The sequence below is a fragment of the Anser anser genome (genome assembly GCF_964211835.1).
Source record: "Anser anser genome assembly, chromosome: Z".
Taxonomy (NCBI): domain Eukaryota; kingdom Metazoa; phylum Chordata; class Aves; order Anseriformes; family Anatidae; genus Anser; species Anser anser.
In genome coordinates, this window is record NC_139723.1 from 77,476,194 (window position 1) to 77,497,840 (window position 21,647).

General features: G+C 41.0%; 1 protein-coding gene across 6 annotated transcripts in view; it reads right to left on the minus strand.

The window, feature by feature from the left end:
- The window catches only part of UNC13B (unc-13 homolog B), a 219,894-nt gene that overhangs the window by 35,529 nt on the left and 162,718 nt on the right, over positions 1-21,647 (minus strand). For all 6 annotated transcript variants that reach the window (XM_083818327.1, XM_083818325.1, XM_083818328.1 and 3 more), the window contains 9 exons: positions 20,889-20,978; positions 19,360-19,494; positions 18,427-18,560; positions 17,405-17,490; positions 9,367-9,493; positions 3,666-3,762; positions 2,731-2,874; positions 2,496-2,573; positions 1,563-1,640 (listed from right to left, as the gene is read on the minus strand). In XM_083818327.1, coding sequence (XP_083674453.1) covers positions 1,563-1,640; positions 2,496-2,573; positions 2,731-2,874; positions 3,666-3,762; positions 9,367-9,493; positions 17,405-17,490; positions 18,427-18,560; positions 19,360-19,494; positions 20,889-20,978 — 969 coding nt within the window. The remainder of the gene's footprint in view (positions 1-1,562; positions 1,641-2,495; positions 2,574-2,730; positions 2,875-3,665; positions 3,763-9,366; positions 9,494-17,404; positions 17,491-18,426; positions 18,561-19,359; positions 19,495-20,888; positions 20,979-21,647) is intronic.

Genomic DNA, 21,647 nt, shown 5'->3' on the forward strand with positions numbered 1-21,647 from the left:
GCAAAAGGACTACTCAAACTAGGGAGACCTTGTTTACTCTAGCAAAACAAAGGATCTGGCAGATTTTAAGTCAAGAAGCAAAGTACTACTTAGTCTCCAAGAGTAAAACCCCTGGGAAGAGCAAACAATTCAGGCATCTAACACAACACAATTTATTTCTGGTGATCAGTGGCAGCCTAATGAAGTGGACAAGCAGCATTTGAAAAGAAAAATTCTTTCCAAAAAACAGCTTCCTAGCACATTTGCCAAGTTTCTTCCTACGTGTTTTACTGCTCACAGTCTGTATTCCTCTCCCCCCTACACACCTTTTTTTTTTTCCGCTCTGATTCCTCTGTTTCACCTTACCTACCTCACGAGGAAGTTTTTAAACGGCAGAATGCAGAGAAGAGGTTTAGGCTAGGAACAGAAGCCAACAGTCTCATTAAATACTACCCTCTCCCCCACACAGATACTATTTGACAGAGTATCGGGTGGTATTTTCAATCTGAATTAGAAGGAAACCCTACTTAATAGCCAGCACTATAGAAAAAAGTAGCAAATTGATTTCTTAAGGGAAATTAAGTGCACTTTATAAACCACTTCATAAACATGAAATCACAAATTTATTTTTTCCTGGGACAAAGAAAAAAGCCTTTATCTACCACTGCTATTACAGTTGGGAGCATAACATTTTATTTCTTGATGTAATGCTAAGAAATTAGGATTGTTGAGAACCTTGCAGTTTCCTTTGCATCATGGGGTAGATCTTTATTTTGCCACTTCATAGAATTCTGCCACTAAGCACAAGAAAGATTTGTAACAGCTGTACAAACAAAAACTAAACTGCCCATCAAAGTGGATTTTTCTCTTGGCATACAGATCATAGCACAGGTTCTACCACAACACAACAAAAGAAAATGCACTTAGTCTTAGAAAACTAATTTTTCCTAACATCAGTATCAGCAGCCTTTTCTCCATCTTCCTGAGTCTTGAAAAGCAATGAAAAAGAAAAAAAAAATACACAGATTATATCAAAACAGAAACAGTGACTTGGGGGAGAAAATCCTTATTTCTGTAAAAATGGCTATCTCAGAACAAAGAACAAAAACTAAGAACTGTATCTGTATTCATGGACACATCCAAGTATCCAGCAAAGCGTGAGTAGAGCTCATATATTTGCATGTCTGCAATATATTAGATATTGGACATTTAATGCAAAAGGCACTGTCCCACTTTTATATGCCATGTAAAAGGTCTTAATGTCAACAGTTCTCAGACCTGTGCGTCTTCCTTCAGAATTGAGAAACCACCAGCCGTGCCTACATCCAGCCCACATGAGCACAGTACATATCCTTTTTTTTTCCCTCCTCTATACTATTCCTTACTTCGAAACACATGCTCCTGCATCTTGTGATAAATTTAGTTGAAAAGTCTTCAGACATGGCTGCCCCCTCACGCCTGTGTAAGTGCCAAGTGTCACAGGGCTCTCCCTGTGACTACAGCCTGCAAGTACGGGTATGACGCAAATTAGCTACTAACAGTGCAGTAGGAATGAGTAATGCTCGGTCTCTTAGCGCTCTTACCTCTTTACCACCCATAGCTTCAAACATCTTCTCTAGCTGCACTCTCAGTTGCTGGATGTTATTCATCAGGATGCAGGGCTGACGGGACAAAAGCAGGTGCCTGTTACTGCTCAGGATGGCAACACATTTTCATGGGTGGTACAGTCTGTGTCTCAACACCCTCCCTCAAGTACCACCAGATCTCACAGATTCTCAGAGTCAAACAGGAGGTAGGGCAAGCAAAAATTTCAGCACTCAAACCTAAAAAAAATTAAGCCCTCCTTTTTCCAGCTTGAAATCAGATGGCCAGTTCCAGAAAAAAAAAAAAACAAAAAGAAACAAAAAAAACCACCAGATCAGGGAGCTCTTCACAATTGTACCCTTCTCCACAGTTTTACCACAAACTTTCTTTCATAGAATCATAGAATATCCCAAGTTGGAAGGGACCCATAAGGATCATTGAGTCCAACTCCTGGTACCACACAGGTTTACCCAAAAATTCAGACCATTTTAAAATTTAATATCCTGAATTTTACTTATTTTAGGATTAAACAGTAAGATAATTTCATGGATACATCAGTAAACCAAGAGTGCTGCTGTGTAACAGACCTAGAGGGCAACCCGTGTCCTTGTGCCTTTTTCTCCCCCCCCTTTTCTTCCTAAATCACCTCTGTGATGTATGACCCAGACAGACAGACAAGAAGTTAATTTCATTTGGACCTGACAGCCTCCAAGCCCTGCAAATCACCTTCACAACCTAGTTTTATTTTATGGCCAAGCCAGAACTCAATCCACAAATGCCTAGAAATGATGATAAAAATCAATACTGAAAATATTTACACTGTAAACACAGTCAGGTACGATGCAAGAAAAGTAACCTTTTTTTCTTTTATTTTTTTAATTGTGATAATTATGTGAATCCCCAGAATGAAAGTGAAATTCAGCTTGACTCACCAGTTTCTCCTTGGAACAGTAGGACTGGAAGCTCTTGGACAGGATGTCAGCATACTGCATCAGCACTTTCCCAATAGTCTGCAAAGACAACATGTGAGTACTGTTACTTGTCCTCTAGCAAAACAGAAAATCTCCAGGAAATAACACCAAAGCCAAAGACCACAGTTCTTCTAAACATCATACTGTTTTGCATTCCACTACATGCAGACAAACAGCTGGATGATGAGGGTATTACCTTGGCAAACCTCCTGTTATAATGAGCAACAATGACAGGATCTGGGCACTCCAGCTTCTTAATGATCTCAAAGCTCTGATTGAGTTGGGTGAAGACATCCACCACTGAGCAAGAGAACAGAGCGTGCTCGGATGTTTGCTGGAACTAAAACAGAAGTACAGAGTCATTCTCAAATGGGAAGATCTGAAATGCACACCTTTCATGCAGGTCTCAGTCATCTTTAGAGCTGGAGACGGGACAACTATACCAAAACCCACTCCTTCCTCAGAATTAGGCAAAAGCTCTCCGAAGGAACTAAATAGCCAACTCTGTTGCGGCTACAGTTCACCATCCTTCACCAACTACAACATGACAAGCATTAAGGAAATGTAGCATGATGCTGGAAACATTATTGAGATACCTGGCTTGCCTGTCAGTTAACAAGGAAAGGGGAGTGAAGAACTTTTTAAGACTGTCTTAAAATTGAGACATTAAAGAGAATGCTTATATTATTAACATCACAGTCTACAGTGCCAACAGTCACTAAAACTGGAAGGCTCTTACTTTCCATTGGGAACACTCAGCAAACTAAGAATAAGATTACACTATCTAAGGATTAAGGTCACATTCTCACTGCATGGCTAAGTACATGCAAAGTGCCTTACATTTCCATTGCATATCTCACAAACACATGGAGAAGAGAGAACACCAAGCCAATGGTTGACAAATTAACAGCAGCAGAACAGAACAGACATACATAAATGATATGCACCTTACACAACAACACTCTAACCCATAGAGGAACGTCCTAAAATAAACAAGTGTTCCCAAATGTTCAGCATGCAAAAAGGGCTGTGTCATCCATTTGTGTGACAGCTGAATTTACTGTGTTGCTATTTGGTTCTGGGCACTGAAGCACGCAGCACGAAGTCCTCCACTCAGAGACACCTACATACCCCATCTTTTTTATCTCTCTCCAGAGCACCATGCAGGAATTCTAAAGAAACATCTTCATTTTCATCCAGCCACTGCATCACAAACTGCTCAAACCACCTGTATGAGGAACAGGAAAGACAGAAAGTTACAGCAAGAAACACAGCTTTCCAAACAGACCTCACCCCAGCGACAGGCCCATCCCTGCAGCACCCAGCAGATGTTTAGGTAAACTAAATGCCCTCAGAATAACATTTGCCCTTCCTCATCCTCCAATGTTACTGTCACACAGCAGTGCTGTTTCAGCAACCCTTGTGAAAGCTTGCTGCTGCTAGTTGTCTGAATACTGTTATCTATGTGTACAGCCAAAGTTCCCCCACAGATCTGCACACAAACTACCCATGAGCAGGGCCTGTACCATCACTTGGGCTGGACCAGCAGAAAGATAACCCAGCCTCTGCAGAATACTTGTCCTGTGCTGTTTTTGCCTTTCTCCCCTTCCTTCTTTCTTGCTACCTTCCCTTCATCTTCCCCCTTAGTTCCTCCTTTAACATTTCATCACCTCATAGTACTTCTATTGTATTTTTTCCCTTTCACCCAGGTGCCAGACAGGACAAGGGAGATCTCTATGCCCCCTGTCTGTGTGTGCCAAAAGAGACAGCACACTGTCCTGCTGCCCATTCAGGTCTGCCATCTTTCACAGGAGATATGTGAAGGACTATAAAGAGAGGAAAAGAGTCTGTCTTCCAGGGCCCTTCAGCTATTTTATCCCTAGATACAGACATACTTCTGGGCTGCCACAAGGGAGAAGTTTTCTCCACCTTAGTGCTGCTCTCCCCCTCCCCACTCCTTCTCTAGAGCACCCTCCCATTTCCTTGGCCTGCTGACTGCACTGTGAGAATGTTTAAGATTATCTTCAGGTGATAGCACATCACATCCTCCAGGTCTTTTGCAGGAAGCCAGCCAGCCCTGTAAGCAGCTTTTTGCTGTTTTTATTTTAAAGAAGTACAAACTTAGTTCATGCTAAAAGTGCTAGACCAACAGCCTTGGAGCAGAGTAGTCCTCAAAGCATGCAAGTTCTGGAAGTAGGACAGCAAAGTTTGTCTCTCCTCCCTCTCCTTACTTGGGAGGATAAGCTAAATGGTAGACCACATTTCAAGAAACAGCCACTGCTGTGTCTTAGGGAGATGCCTTAAATGAAATGGCATCTGGAAGTACAATGTACACTGAACAAAAGGCTTCTATGCAATTCCACCTTGGCTAAAATAAACAGGCAAGGTGAGAAGTAGCTTCAGCAATGGGATCTTAGAGCTGGTCATGCCTCTGTTCTCTGCTCTGTGGGACATAACCACGTAGCACAAGTGAGATGTTATTTTCCTGTCCATGTTTAAGCAACAACATAACACCTATGACTTTATTTAAATGTCTGTCTAGGATTCGATGTGTGCAACTACAGCTGAAGCAAATCTTAATTTCAAATATTACTAAACAGCATTCACAAATAAGGGAAAAAATGCCCATGCGTGATTTCAGTCCACACAAACGGTTTTTATATGAGCTTCACAGAAAATAACCTCCTCTTAACAAGCAGCTGTGTTCATGCAGATTGTGATAATTATGGGCTGAGTTTCCAAAGAACATGAAAGCATGTGCCAGACATGAGAGGGAGATCAAGAGCAAATTCACAGACAGAGCATACTAGATAGCCTTAAATGCTCTCTACACTTTGAAATATAAAGCACATCAATGCTAATATTGGAAACTGTAACAGACAGTGTTAAATGCCAACAGCAACCTGTCCGTGCAGACTTATTTATTGTAGACAGTGAAAGTGGAACACTGTCATTGACATATGCACTTCCCATGTTCTTGAAAACTTCCATTTAAATGGAAGTTCAAGCTTCTAAAAATCAGTATATTTGGAATTTTGCTGCAATTTTCTTGCACTTTCTACATTTCACTTTTAATTACAACAGTATATTTTGAAACTACAGATTAATCCTTAAAAAAGAACTCGGGCAGTTTACAAGGAAGCAACAACCCATCTTCCACCTCTTTCAGAGCTCTGAGACTGCAAGTCGCTGCTTCACACATCATCGATCAACGTACAGAAAATTACTTGTTTGTGCCAGAAGCCACAATTTTGGCTCTGAGAAGCAGAACTACTTCCTATCATTCATCCTTGGTTATTGCACCAAATCTATAAGAAATGGCCATTCAGTGTTGAAAACAGTCATTGCACATTTTTATGGCTACCATATGTTGATATATAATTGCATGAATTGCATAGGTATTTTACTGTCTCACCAAATTGTCTAGACAAAGATGGTAAGGAAAAAGGTACTGTTCATTGGGGTGGTTTTTTACACTTAAAAAAAAAAATCATTAACTCCAGAAAGAGGTTTAATATGAATGTTAAACTGCAAAGTGAATCACTCAGCTCAGGTTAGGAAATCTGTAACTAGCCAGCCTCAACTTTGTCATTTGTTGGCTAGCAGTAAAGCACAAAAAGATATACATCAACTAATAAATACTTCTAGTCTCTGGGCACATTCAGGACAAAAATGTGCTCTGAGCTGTAACACAAACCTAGAGTTATCTTAGGTCAAACATCCCTTACAGTGTTTTACTATTAAAAACTATTTACTGTTCTTAGGCTGTTAAGCAAGTGAGGGACTTTGGGGACTATGAGGGCAACATATCCAAAATGATATTCAAAATAATCTACCACAGAAACTAATAAAAGTAATTTGATTTCATGCAGAAATAGCTTCAAAATGTTGTCACACGGCACATATCTTCCTCTTGTCTGCTTCAATTATTGATCTAGAAGCAAACGTTGTAATGAGTCACACACCAGCACACAAGGCAGAGGCTTGTGGTGCTGTTTCAGAGACATTCTGTGCTTGCAGGGGTCAGCACAGCATGGCTTGCGTTGGCACAGCCAACATCTCCAAACGATGTTAGCACAGAAAACCCCTCACTGCTGCCTGCAGGGAAAGGCAGAGGTGCTTTGCGACTAAATGAAAGTTTGCCTGTAGGTTGCACGATAGAAACATAATACAAAAGGCTCCAATTTCAGCTTGGCCTTGAGCCTGGCTCCTGTGGTATTAGGCTTCACAGGTGAATTAATCTTGTTCATTTGTTGTGCTAATGTATGTGGGTACCCAATGAAAATTCAGTGGGCTTTGGCAAGCACAGAGGCAAGAAGGTAGGCAGGCATGCAGAGTTGGAGAAGAAAATACTGTTTAATAAAGTGAGCCAGAAGAGTAAAACAGAATTTCAAAGGCAAGAATGCTTTCCCCACTTCTTTACATACCTAAAAGGCTAGTGATTTTATTTTTAATTTTTACAGAAACTGACGCTTTACAGCTTTTATCTGGCAGCTAAAAACAGGAAGTTTTGAAGATCCACTCTCAGCTGTGTTGCTACTTCATTTTCAGAAACTGCTGCTGAATTTCAGAAAATAAAGGGAACATAAAAGCTTCAATACTTTGGAGCCTTCACCTTATTCAATCGTATCCCAAGACTATGAGAAATATGGTTTTGCGTAGTTCCAACAAGAAATGCAAGTTTGTGGATAGCCTCTTGCCTGTTTATAAGATAAACATCTCTCCTATTTTCTGGACAGAGGCAATTTATTTTCATCTGAGTTTACTGATGGGCAAACTTGATGCACGGACTCCTTTGTTTAAGGAAGTTTCAAGACTGTTTAAGTAAGCTTAAGGAAGCCCTTTTTTGTTGCGCAGGTGATGGAGCACTGGCACATTTTGCCCAGAGAGGCTGTGGAGTCTCCTTCCTTGGTGATCTTCAAAAGCCACCTGGACTGGTCCTGGGCAACCTGCTCTGGGTGTCCCTGCTTGAGCAGGGGTTGGACCAGATGGACCCAGAGGTCCCTTCCCACCTCAGCCATTCTGTGAGTCTGTGAAGACCAAAAATATTTGGACGAAGCAAATTAAAGTGTTGCTGTAATTGATATGAAGGGCGTATGTAGAAATAGGTGAAGGCCATGGTTGAAATAAACATCATTTGTGCCTGATAACATGTCTATTTTACTAAGATGTAGTGAGATGTACTAAGATGTAAGTGTGAAGTAACAAGGAAAGCCAGTGGCTGTACATGAGCTCCAGTGCTCATACACACAAAAGCCAGCAGAGCAGAACAGTTTGCAAAAGACAGCAAAATGAAACTGAACATCATTATTCTGATTACACAGGAGCAAAAAGGGATTAAGAGTATGTAATGGTTTGCCTAACACTGCACTGATTCAGAGGCACAAAGAGAACCAGGCTTCTGAGATTGTCGCTCCTGCACCCTATTCACTGAATGAATGCCTCTCACTGACCTGATTTGTTAAGCAAGGCCCATGGTTCAAGCTGAGCAATTACACCAACTGTCTCAATTCTTATTAGCATGCAGATAACACAAGGCTTGTGCGCAGTGGAGGACGGGAAGAGTATTCAAAATGTCAGACTGGAAACACAGTCCAAGCAAGATATTTTTCCAAGAGGGGCAAATGCAAAGTGCTGTATTTGGACAGCAATAAACAGACATATGCTAGATGGCAAGAACAGGTAGGTAGGACACTGTCAAGGGTGCCTGGGGGCTGGCTTGTGACCCACTGGAAACATCACTGGTTGACAATATCACTGAAGAAAGAAAGAAGCTGCTATCATCCCAGTGTGCTAGAGCAGAGCACTGTCTGCAAGGCAAGGCCTAGATGAAATATCAATGTCTAAGTCTAGGTGTTTTATGTCCAGACACAGACCAGCTGGAGAGATGTGAGTAAACCTTACTTAGAAGGAAAGGTAGGAACAAATGGGAACAGGCAACAGACTGGGAAGGGACATGAGAAGAACAGAAGCCTCTTGTAAAACAGGAACAATTTCTTCTCCGTGCCCAGGCTAGTAGGACAGGATATAATAAGCTCCAACTGAAGCAAGGAAGATATAGAAGGGAAGAAGGTCGAGTGTGTTAAACCCCCAAATCCCGGTGGAGGCGTAACAGTGATGTGGAGCGACCAAGCTTCTGAAAACCAGTTAGACAAACACCGGTCAGAAACAACCTATCTGCTTCTGCCTTAGGCCAGGGAAGGACTTTGTATTCTCACCAGGACAGTATTCTCACCAGGTTGATCAGACAACTTTTCAGGCTCAAATTTTCTTTAGGTCTGAAACCTACTGTTTTTGGTTTTTTTTTGCAAATTTGCAAACAATTGCTTAGAGCTTAAGAGCAAGAGCTTATTTGACATTTCTAACTAACTCACCTGGTCCTGTCAGAAACCAAAAACATTATCTTTACTTACAAACTCTGGTGTGTGTGTGCACGCACGACATGTTCATACACAGATACATAGACATTCATACAGATACAGTTATATTTACTAACACAAGAACATAAGCACCCATCTAGAATTCTGCTGTTCAAGAATCTACCAAAGCCCACACTGCAAGCACAAAAAACACATGGTTTAAAAGACTGCCTATGCCACTGCTAAATTTTGAGATCTTTGGATGACACTGTACAATAAGGGATTGAATTGTGTCAGGTACAGGGGCACAGAACACCACAGGGAACAAAGATGCACATAAACGTAGAGAATAAGCAGCAAAGAAATGTTGTATTTATATAAAGGCAGCCACAGGAGAACCAACTGAATACCCTCAAAACAACCCAAAGGAGATGGATAGTGAGGATTTACTACAGGAGACACAACACACTCACGCTGGATATTCAGGCACTTTTCCCTTGAAGGCAGGCAGATCACGAACATATTCGTTGTACAGCCACTTCACTTTGAAGTGTAAATTCATATAGTCTGCACTTTTACACAGTCTGTGTTTCTCATGCTCTGCAAGGAAGGAAAAAATCAGTTAGGTCTGAATTTACCAACCACCAATGCATCAGGCAGAGGAAAGCCTTATAAAGCACGTCAGCAGCATTAACACGGGATTTTGGCAGTAAGCAGAGGTTCTCAGTGGTTGACAGGTGGGGCTCTGGAGTCCATTTTTGTGGTTCCAAATCTTACTTCCAATTGTTGAATACTTTTTGGTTGTCAAGGAAATAAAAAGAGCAGTCTTTTACAGCCCTTCCATTTAACATATGACAGTCCAGATTTCATCTACTGCAGTGAATAAATCCAGAAAAGTGAAACCGTTCATTCTTGGATATAAACAAAGGCAATACAAATATATTACACCACATTCCCTAAGAGACAATAGTAGAAAAAATCAAGTTCTTTATAGTTTGAACATGTCAATCACAAGCAAGTTTAGACCAGTTGTGAAGTTTTACACAAGTCCTCTCTCCAAGTATTTTCACTAAAGCACTGAAACACCCACCCTGCCCAACTTTAACCTGCAATGTGAAGACTGAGAAACAGTAGATTTGACATCAGTGGTCACTGGAACAACTTCAATATCAGCTTTACCTATAACCAAATTCTCAATGATGCAAGTAGAGTTGTAGGAATAGCCTTTTCCTTTCCTGTGCCACAAAAAAGGAAACACGTAGCCAGATATATTCCATTTCACATCCCAAATAGGGCAACAAATTGTTCTCTGGTATCATAAAAAGCTCCCAGTATGGCCATAGCTTGTTATTTCATTTCCATACATCCCACTGAGAGCTTGTACAGACAGCTTCTCACCACCAGCTTGGTCTCAAGTAGTTACCATAATTTTACCTTACACTTCACATACAGGTTACCTTCCCGCAACAAACGCATTTGAATCCTGTCTACATGACCCAGAAGACTTTATTTACTCTTAAGCAGCACATGGACTGCCTGCACGTGCACATTACTGTGCATGAAAAGCATCATCACTATGTGTATGGCGGGTTAGCAAGTCATCTGCTAAGGCCTTTAGCACACGAGAAACTACACAAGCTGGAGCCTTCTCTGACCCCAGTTTGGAGAAATTACATCAGTTCCCTTCTGAAAGAGAAGTGCCTTGCTAATACTTACTGTCTTCCTGTATGCAGTCCACTGAAGCAACCCATATATACCTAGGTGAGCTGAGCCTCTTCCTCTCGCCAGTTCATGCTGTCTTTGTACCCAGGTTATGTCTGGACAATGCAGTTCTTCACTGGGTAATGCACATACCTCCACAAAGCAACCCTTTTTGCTCATACCTTCACTGCTAAAGCACTTGCCATATTCAGACCTACATTTTGCAGAAATCATCTGCTTGGACTACCACTCTCCTTTCTCTTTCACAGGAAAGGAACATATGCTCCGCATCTTTGCTCTCAAGGACCTTCACAGCCTATATCCACACTACCATCTTTCAGCTGTTGACTCCCACCCCTGATCAGCCCACAATTCCCATTTTTAACCTACTTGTTAAGTTTCCCAAAAGCACCCCCAGGCTTCCTCCATGTCATCCCTCATGTACTTACAGGCAGCTTTTTGTGTGGGTACCCAATAAAACTCTTCAAGGACATCACTGCTAATATGTGCAAACAGGATCTAACTATGTTAAAAAGTGTAAGTCTCTCAGCTTCTAATGGCTTTAATCTAGTACCTTGGTGCAAGTATCCAGTAAGTGGGTAAGAATATGTGAACAATACATGCTAAAGACATTTATCATCAGAACACATGCTTTAATGATATATCATGGTCACAGCTTCCTAAACAGCTACCTGACAGACAAACTTATCTTACAATATTTTCATGTAAATGTGAATTCTTGCAGCTATTTCAAAACATTAAAAAAAACTTTCACATTTCTTTTGAAGCTTCAGTAATATGCACAAGAAGAAAGGCCAAATAAATTATGAATTATCCAACTGAAAATACAAAAAAAAAATGAACTTCTCATGCATAATTACTCTATGAGCCTTGTCAACTCCCGAAGCAATGGAACACTCCAGTGAGTCGACTGCAAACCCCTTTAACAGCATAACACAGATTTCTTTCTAATTCTTCTGATTCACTTTTAGCAGATCCATACAGATAAAATCTCCAAGAAAAAGGGAAAAAATAAATCTACCCTTTGTTCAAAAGAAATTAAAACATGCAATATCTGAGATGCATAAACCCCAGGGAAGATGATTCAATTGACAAAGTGTTTTACATGTGCTACTACTTCACACATACTGTGATCTATTACTCTCCACAGTGAATTTGCTTTTATTGGAAGCTGAGGAAAGTACATTCATGTTTCTCCTCAAAAAATCTAACATTCTTTTTGAGCACTAAGGAAGTATGCCCCTAATTTGGTGTCTGAACTGCTGATCTCCCTGTAGAGCAACTGCAATAGAAAATGCTAAGTCCTCTCTGCAGATGTAAAACTGGAAACAAGCAAAGCAATAACCATACCCACGCTTAACTCCCTCTGCAAGGGTGAGGAAATCAATGCACAATTAAAACTTCATTAACTTTGATATGTGCAAGGTCTGTTCCTGCATGGGGGAAGAACTGCTCCTGCAGAAGGAAGGTCTGACGCAGAGGCTGGCTGCACACCATGACGAAGGCGTGGCTTCATCCAAAAGTCAGTCTCCCCCAAAAACAAGGGAACTACCACCTTCCTACGTGCCACTTACGCTGAAGCCAGCAGCTCCTGTGATTGAAGTACAAATTACATCACCACTGCATGAAAAGGTGGATACATACCTTTAACCACTCAAGCCAAAATAATAGATTCACTGTGATGTGCACTTAGGTCAGAATCTCGTAGGGAGTCTTTGAGCCCTGTTTTCTTTTTTTTTTTTTTTTAACATCATGCACACAACAAGTGAAGTTGGCCATCAGTAATTCTTTTCTGAAATTCTCCTAGCCATGATGTTAGCTGTCAAAACATGACCATGCGTATGTAACAGTGGTGGATGTAACAGCAGCAAAGTATAAAGGTTGTAGGTAAAAAAGAAGTTAAAAAGAAGTTAAAACTCACAGTTATTTCAACAAAATTAAGCAGTGCACTAGAAACAATTCAAACTTTTTTCTGAGGTAGGACATTCAAAACACTACTAAGGTGCAGAGAAGGAAGATGCAAAGCAACCACAGAAGCAAAAGCCCATGAACTGCTGCTACCTAGCCACCTATGCAGTAACGGAGAGGCTTGACACCAAGGGGCCAAAACTACAGAAAAAAAGTAAAAGAAAAGGGAGCTCTTACCACCATAAAAGAGAACTTTACGTATGCGAAAGAAAGGTGGGGCTTGTGACAGAAAAGACAAAAGTGAACTATAACATCTCAAACATGCTGGAGCACAAAGAAAGCTGACAAATCCCAAAACCCACTCAACCCCAACAGCTTACAATATATGTCTTCCCCTCTTCTATGGACCCTGTATGGTTTTGATCACCTCTCTCTCTGTTAAGGGAAAGTTTAAGAGCACTTGAAGACAACATGGAAACATGTCAGCCAGAGATATACTTTGTAAAATTACACTTACACCTTTCACCCAGTGCAACCTGCGTTTCAGATGCTCAGATTGAAACACATTTTAGAAAAAAATAAAGTGAGGAGCATAGGAGCCATCACTCTTAACACATTTCTGCTGACTTTTAAAGAGCTAAGTGGCAACAACAGTGAAAGAGTGCACAGATATTTTGCAGGACCTGCTGGTGTTTTACCCTCTAAAGACCACAGAGTTCTATAATTCTCTCACATTTCCTCAGCAGATTTCATCTCCAAACACTCTTCTCTGGAGAAGGGCTTTTAGGGTCACTGAGGCCATATTATTAAGGTATTAATAGGGAACTGCTTCCTAGCAGCATGCTTTTCAGTGTCATGGCCAGTTCTATTTTTGAATCAGAGAACAGGACTTCCACCACATCCTTAACCCACAGGCCAGCAGACTGCCCTCTGTGGATTTTTCTTCCTGATCATCAACCTACTTTCCCTGTGATAATTTCTAGCAAATAATGATGAATTCCTGCAAAGAAACTCTAATAGGTACTGAGTCTGTTGAAGTGTTAATACTTTTAGACAGCTGGCATCTGTGTGTGCGTTTAATCCCCCTCCCCTCATTATAAGTGAGATTGTGGCAGCATGATTTATTTCAATCCTGCCTGCCAAGGCTACTCAGTCTCTCTTCCTATCAGAGATGCTTTCAATTTACAACCTTATTAACACCAATGTGTTCAAAATAAGATGAAATGGTGTTGGTAGGGATGATATCAATTTTCTATTACTGTCATTTAATGGCTTCCTCATAGAGGAAGAGCAGAATCCCTCTTTGCTTGGGAAATTGGTGCTTTCTGGGTCACAGAGGCTTCACAGAGGATGGTGAGAAAACTAGTTAACTCCAGTTTAGTTTCATCTGCCAGCCCGAAGTGGGTTCACATGGAGGCTATCCAGCTGTTGAGCACAAGTCAGCATCCCAGATGTGGAGCTAACTGCAAGGCTTGGAAAAAACATACTCTACCCTACTACAGCCAAATCTGGGCCACACAACATCTCTGTCTGATCTGTTTTACCCTTGGGCTGATGGGGAACAAGGGATACTCATGAATGCCTCCCTCTGTACTGCCTTCTCCAGTGAGGATGGAAGGGCCAGGTCTGCTGTTCACAGTGCCCTGAGCTGTCACTACTTTTGGGGAGAGGAAAAACAAAACAAACCTGGTAGATGTTAGAGCTGCTGTGTCTCAGCATGTGAGTCTCCTTAGGGGAGATGAAGGCAAAAGATAGGTCTGCAGTGCACTTGCCTTCCAATAGTCAAACATTGCTGTCACGACCAGTGCTACTGATTCCAGAATATATTTTAAATAGAAAATAGGTATTTCGTTGTTGTGACTTATGACATTTTACACATTAGTAATGTGTAGCAAATGTGGAATCTATCGATGGAAAAATGGAATGTATATAATGTGTAGTAATATGGAAGCAAATTTACTGACACTGCAGAATAAAAGGGCCACAGATCCTCAGTGTCACCCCAGCCAGGAGGGACAGAATAATGCCACACAGGAACTTGGGGTTCTGACCTTGGCAGTTAGTCTCTTGGATGTTATCTGCAGCTTAATGCCTGGGACCCAACAAAGGGGCTCTCACCCAGAGCTGCTCAGCATATTGGGTACCATCAAAAAACAATTAGATTGACTAGTCAGAACAGGAGTCTCCTAAGCAGCACATACCCTCCATTTCTGCAGCAGTAGTACAGTCTTCTGAGTCTTCTTTGCTGACCTGCTCATCACTGGCATAAAACTACAGGACACTAACGCTAACGTTAGCAACTACATCCAAAATACTAAAACTACAGGTGCTGAAAGTCTTTGCCTACTCAAAACTATATACTCTACTAAAAAGCACAAACTTACCACTTGGTGAGGTGAATGAGCTCATGTTATCCAGAACTTAGGAACAGAACACAAGGGAAAACACCATGAATAAAGTTAGGAGCAGGTATTATACTCTGGGTTCATGTGCATGTATCTCCACAAAACAGATCAGTTTTTGTTGCAGAAAGCACCTGATGCATGCAGATGTCAGAACACACCAGAAGTGTGCCCAGGGACTACTCCACAAACTGGCAAAGACAGGAATTTAAAACTCTTGACGCAGTTAAACTGGTAGAGAAATTAGTGACTCAGACTGAAAAATGACAGAGACAAGAGTTGATGACAGCAAATCTAATCATCATCCTTCACATTACTTAATCTGTTTCCTTTAATCCCTTTTTCTCCTTTTTTTTAAAAAAAAAAAGCAGTGAGCTAATCCAATCATGTATTTAAAATACATGTGGTAAGGTCCATAACTGAATTATTGTAGAGCTTGTTCTAAAGGTTATGTTCATAAGTTTCTGGAGAGCAAAGCAGTGAGAAAATACGCTCAACTCAAATGGAATTCTGCACCCTGAGGATTTTCTTGAATATATATCTGGAAGAGACGCACACCTCAGCAGACTCTATCATTGTTCAATTCTCCTGCAGGACTTGCACTGCTACAGTAGAAACATACACATGCACCCCACACAGTTTCTCAGCTTTTGTTCAAAATGGAAACCCTTTCCCATCCAATCAGATGTCTTTGTGTCCACCCTTTTCACCAAAAATACTCTGAAGAGGGACGCTCTTTTAACAACTATTTGCTATGCACCAATGAACTCACAGGTGGAAACATTATGTCAATCCTTGGCTTAAGAAGTTCACAACTGACCAGAAGATATCAGAAAAAGATAAAATAAGCCCAGATGTACAAGGGAGGACAAAATCACTGGGAAGGTCAAAAGGGCATAAGGTGCAAGATGTGAGCAGAGAAAACCTGGGAGGCAGAGTTAACCTTGGCACTGGCAATCAAATAAAGCCATTCAAAAGGGGAAAAAATCTGTCAGGTTCACACAACCAGTATTCTTTTGCAGATGCATTTTAGATGCAATGGGGTAAGGGAGTCTTAGGCAAAGAAGCCAGCAACTAGATCTGGAGAACTGGAGTTCTTGTGGCTGGTAGGAAAGGAGTTAAGTAGGGCACTTTCAACATGTAGAAGTGCAAAATGAATTCCTGCGGGTGAGTGTACAGGGCTAAATAAGAACAAAATGGAAAGGGGAGCCTAAAGGGCTTGCAGGAACAAACGGTTTCTAGAGAAAGTAAACATGAAGTAAGCACAGTTGCCTTCTCTTTAACACGAGCCAGCAGTGCCAGACACTACAAAAGAGACACTTTAATGCAGTAGGTCTTGGCCCCTTTCTTTCTAATGTCTTGTTCTTACGTCAACATGATCTCACAAAAGGAAGACACTGTGGGGGTACAAGCATATATCAGAAGTTCCTAACACCGAAAAGAGTACTTTTCATCTAGATCTGCTAAATTCAAGCCTAGAGCTTGCAAAGGGTGTCATCACAGCACAGCATCTACCCCGCTGCGTTGACAGAGACTAAGAAATAGATGGAGTCAATCTCCTTTACCTACAGAGAAACTCCACAGACTGTTCCTGAAGAACAAAAATCTCTTAGCTGGCAGAGGTTTTTTGTTGTTGTTTGTGGGTTTTTTTAGCAGTCTGAAATAAGAGTCTAACTTGACCAGGTTTTGGAATACGAACTACAGCTAGCATGCTGTAAGCATCACCAAGCACTTTTGTTTTCTTAGACTGTCACCTTACAGATGATTATAAACAGTCGGTCAAAATATTGAGAAAACAACTGCTACCACAGTTGCAGAGAGAGTGGGAGCTGGATACTTTCTGAACCTTCTAAGAAGCAGTCTGCACTCTGCAAATAAATTTATAGGTCAAAAAACAAATTCAGAAGTTGTAATAAACTATTAGAAGAGTGGCAGAATTTCCTTCTGGGAGTTTGTTGGGCTCTACACATGCCTAACCCGTGTTCAGAAACAGTAAAATTCCTCTTTTACTGTGAGTCTGGTGGAATTATGCCAGGACTCACTTAAAATGAAAATGTCTGCAGCAGGATTTGTTCTAGCACCACATTTCCACTAACAGCATAAACAGTTTACACTGTATCATCCAGAGACATAAGAGTCCACCTGCTTCTCTAGGCTTTTCCACCATTGTACACTGCAGAACGAAGATGCTGCTGATCTTAGCCATCATAGCCTCAGACCAAAGTGAAATTCTGATTTCAAAGCAGCTGGGACAACAATAAATAGCTTGCAACGCAGCCTGACAAAAGGTCTAGAGACCATGTCATGCAGTTTTCAGTCTCAATTCTCACCCACAAAGCATCTGTCCACGAACAAAACATTAGAAATCCCTGCTCCAAACAGTGGTTCTACTGATGTGCTTAAGCCTCAGCTACCCCGAATGGATCGAGACCTAGAGGTCAGCAGCAAGTCAGCTGGCAGCAGCAAGAAATTCTCTTACCTTCCATGGCATATTTCATATCCTGGGCAAAAAGACTCCACATCACCTCTGCGCTGATCTTACCAACAGCAAGCTCCTGAGGAAACCTGAGGGGACATTTGGGAGAGGCTTTGGCATGTATCCAAGCAAAGGGTCCCTCTATACCCAGTACTCAGCTAAACTACAAGCTGAAAATCTCAACATTACAGATACTTCCTTCACACAGAGAAATGACCAGCTAGATTTTGGAGATCATGGCCTCAAATGTGTGGCAAAGATTAAGCAGCCTGAAAACAGCATTGCTGTTGAGATTCATTTTAACTCAAGTCCACCCTGGATATCTCCCATAGTACAGGCATATACAGTAGTTTTAGGAATGTGATCTCAATGCACCTTGTATCTTTTTCACTTTGTTATTCTATTTCAGCTTTTTTTTTTTCTCTGCAATTACTAGGCTGCTGGGTGAACAGTAATCAGGTGTTAATGTCATGTTAGATCAATGATCTCTAGGGCATAATCTAACCCTTTGGGTATAAATACCTTCACAGCTACCTCCCTCTCTCCTGCCCTGTTGGATTGTTGGAAGAGTGTTGGAAGTTAAACAGCCCAGTTTCAGCTTTCTTTGCAGTGTTGAGCCAACCCCACCCAATGCAATTTCCCAGTGCAGCACAGAACACCATGTTCCTAAATAACAAAGTAAGGTACTATCACCATGGCACCATTGTGTGCATTACTGTGCATCCAAAAAAAAAAATAACAGAAGAACTCTCACCCCATTTTCAGGTGCCTCCCTGAGTTCAGGATTGTAATAATCAGGGTGTTTGTGCTCGAACGCCATCGTAACTGAACCTTTTGAAACTCTTCCATCCCAATCAAAAAGAGTTATTTATATAGACAGAGACAAATAAGACAAAGACAGACAGACAAGATAAGTACTTCTATAAATACACAAATGACAGAAGAGATAGAAAGCAGTTTAACAAATAAAGCAGAGGCACACAGAGAGACAAGCATTAGCCATAAAGGACATGGAAGACTCTTACTGATTCAGTACTGGGGAATAAGAATTCTTGTCCTCTTCTATGATGGAAACTATTAAAGTGATGAGTTTGGGCCAAAAATCCAAGTTTCTGATACTGGGACCCTGTTCCTCAGGAGGAAGATCCTGATTTTTGTTCTGTGAAAGAAGCCATTGGAAAACCAGTGTAAATTTAAAGGGCAAAGAAGAAGCCGACAAACGGAGATCATGATGCTCCTTACAAACTCCAAACAGTAATTACCTGAGAGCACTTTCTTCTGAAGCATTTATATTATGTCTGCTGGCAACTTGCTTCATCTAATATGAACCATGGTAACATGCCAAACCATGCTGTTTACTGGTGGCTAATCCCCCTTTATTGGCAGTTACCATGCCAATAGAAGGTCAGGCTTCAGGAGACCTGCTGAGACATCATTTGCTCTAAGCTTGTTCCAAATACTTGCACTTTAGGCACTTGAGTTGATGACTATATCCATGTTGACACATTCTGTATGCATTACCACAGAGTGGGAGCTCTCATGGATTTGAAAACAGTTTGTGTCTGAAGATAGATCCTCAGCCCAGTGCAGTATACCAGGTGCCAGAACTGAAGACAAAAACTCACTGCTTGAGGTTTATCAAAGCTAAAGATAGTCTCCTTGATCAGCCTACTTAGTTTTTGCTTGCTCAAAGTTGCATCAAAGTTTCCATTCAGAAATATCTGCTCAGGAAATAAAGCAGCTGAGACTGGGAAAACAAACTGTAGTGTGATTACTGTAAAACAATTATCATCTCCTACTTACTCATTAGTGCTCATTAATTGATTACAAGTTTTGTGTGTTCAGAAGAGAACAAGTCAAAATTTTATTTATGTTGGCTTTTTACGTCAATTAGTATTCGCGTGATTATCTTAGGAAAATCATAAACTTTCATTTTTGCCTACTTATTAGCTACTCACGGGATCTGTCTGGTACTCGCGACTGTACAGCTCATGACAGTTGTTGAAAATGTACTCATAGGTGGAGTTGAGGCAAGCTTTTACACAGTCCTTCACTACCTGGCTGGCTCGAGGTGGACTCTGCAGCTCTTGAACCTGCACAGAGACAGGAAGAATTGTTAAAGTACTGTTCATAAACCAAACCAGGAAAGAACAAGTCACCTGTCTGGAACCACCCAGGAACAAGCAAATCTGTTTTCAGCAACTTGTGCTGTCTGTGAGCCAAAAACATGAACATCTCCGCTCAGTCTCTGTGGCTTGCCTCTCCAGGTATAAAACAGGAGTGACAACACTTATGCCCCTGCAGGATCACTTAGAACATAAGAGAGATCTTGACATGCCAAGGAAGATTCTTCCAAATAAATAATTCACACAGATTAATGTGCATAATCTGAGCCAAGCCCATGCAATTTCTGCTAAATTTATAGGACTTTGCTATAAAGCCACTGAATAATCTTTTTAACCACTGGAAGAACACGCAACAGGCTATCAGAGGATATTATATCTAATCTGCAGTCTTGCTGAAGACCAGACACTTGTGTGCTTTTAAATACAGGAAGTTTAAGGACATCTTTCTTCACCAGCATTACTGAATATAAATCACATCAGAATTCATAGCAACATGCCAGTTGATACGCCTTCCCCTCTTGTAAAAACAGTTCTTTTAATTATTTCATTGTTACATTGGTTTAGAAAAATACCACAGGTTACCACAACAGATAACCAGGCATCACTCCATGAAACCATACTCTGAGACAATTTTGATATTATCACTACTCTAGAATTTTCAGAGTATTTCTATAAACCAAACTTTTAATGCAGGCATACCGTCTGAATGAAGACTGTATTTTGAATGTTCTAAAACATTATTTACTAAAGGGCTTACGATTGGAATTTTAAGCTCTTCCTCAAATAGCTTTAATGAAAATCTTTCTTTGTTTTTGGTAAGATTAAAAATTGCTAAGTGACGTGCTAACCTACAACACTAGTTAAAACAAAGGGTTAAAAATCAAGCATTAAAAATAATCTCGTTACATGTTGCCAGAACAATAAATGTAATGATAGAACTGGCATAACAACAGGCAGAACAACTCTCCTGGATCTCTACTTATAGATAATATCCAATTTCTGTATCTTACCCTGCAAGAAAGACATTTTAAAATATTTACTAGGTAAAAGATGGTGAAGAGATGGTCATGACTGATAAATGCTGTAGACAGTTTTATAGGAAAAACTTCCTCCTGCCCCCTTCCAATTTTTGTGTGCGTGCGCATGCATGCCGTATTTATGACTGAAGAACCCCAGGGGAAAAACTGCTTTCGTATTCATGAAGCAAAATACAGTGAAGTATCATGTATGGTCAGGAGACAACCTTCATTTTCCTTACATATCTAAAGCACGCTGGCATAAAGTAGTTTAAAAATTGGAAAAAAAAAATCCTGGAGCAGGAACTGAAGATGTCCCATTGCCATCCCCATCCATTACACTACCTTCATCCTGAAAAAAGTAATGCTGGTCAGCAAATCCACTGTAGACTTCAGGTCCTGCAGCCGTTCACGACTGCTGGCTGGGAAGTTATTCTGTTGACAAAAAATGGAAATCCTGTTGGAAAGCACAGTCAGATCCATGCAAAGCTTCAAGCACGTTCTAAATAAGGAAAGTGTCTTGGAAACATTTCCTGCTCGAGAAGCTTATACCAGTCAAAACAATGCTCAGTAAATATGGCCTTTTTGCTGAAGGAGCTCATATGTTTGCTTAATTAAATAGTTTCTCATATGAACATGAAGTCTGTGGATGCCAGGACACGGACAACCCCCAGCAGCAGGAGATCTCTCCTTGGCTGTAGAAGGAGCTGGCAATGAGCAATAGCCTCACCATCGTCAGCCCTGAACTGCTGCCTGAGGTTGTGTGCACAGGTCCTTCCCTTTCTGCACTCACTGCTTGTTTTTTGTCTTTTCTGAGACACCAAAAGGTGTGCTGTACTTGAAACCTCTGCAGAGAAACAAACTGCGTTGAGAAGAGAAAATGAACACTTTTTCACTGTCAGAATTCATCATAATCACTCAGTCCCCTCTCAGATTCAATCCACCAAGATAAGCATTTATCCTCCAGTGCCTCTTTCACTCTAATGCACTTATTTTACATACCATCCCCAGCACTTTGCTGTCTGTAACCATTGTTTCCCCTTCCACTCTCTGGGTTCCACTGAAATTAAAGTCTGATTGTTCTTTCCAGATGCTGATACAAAA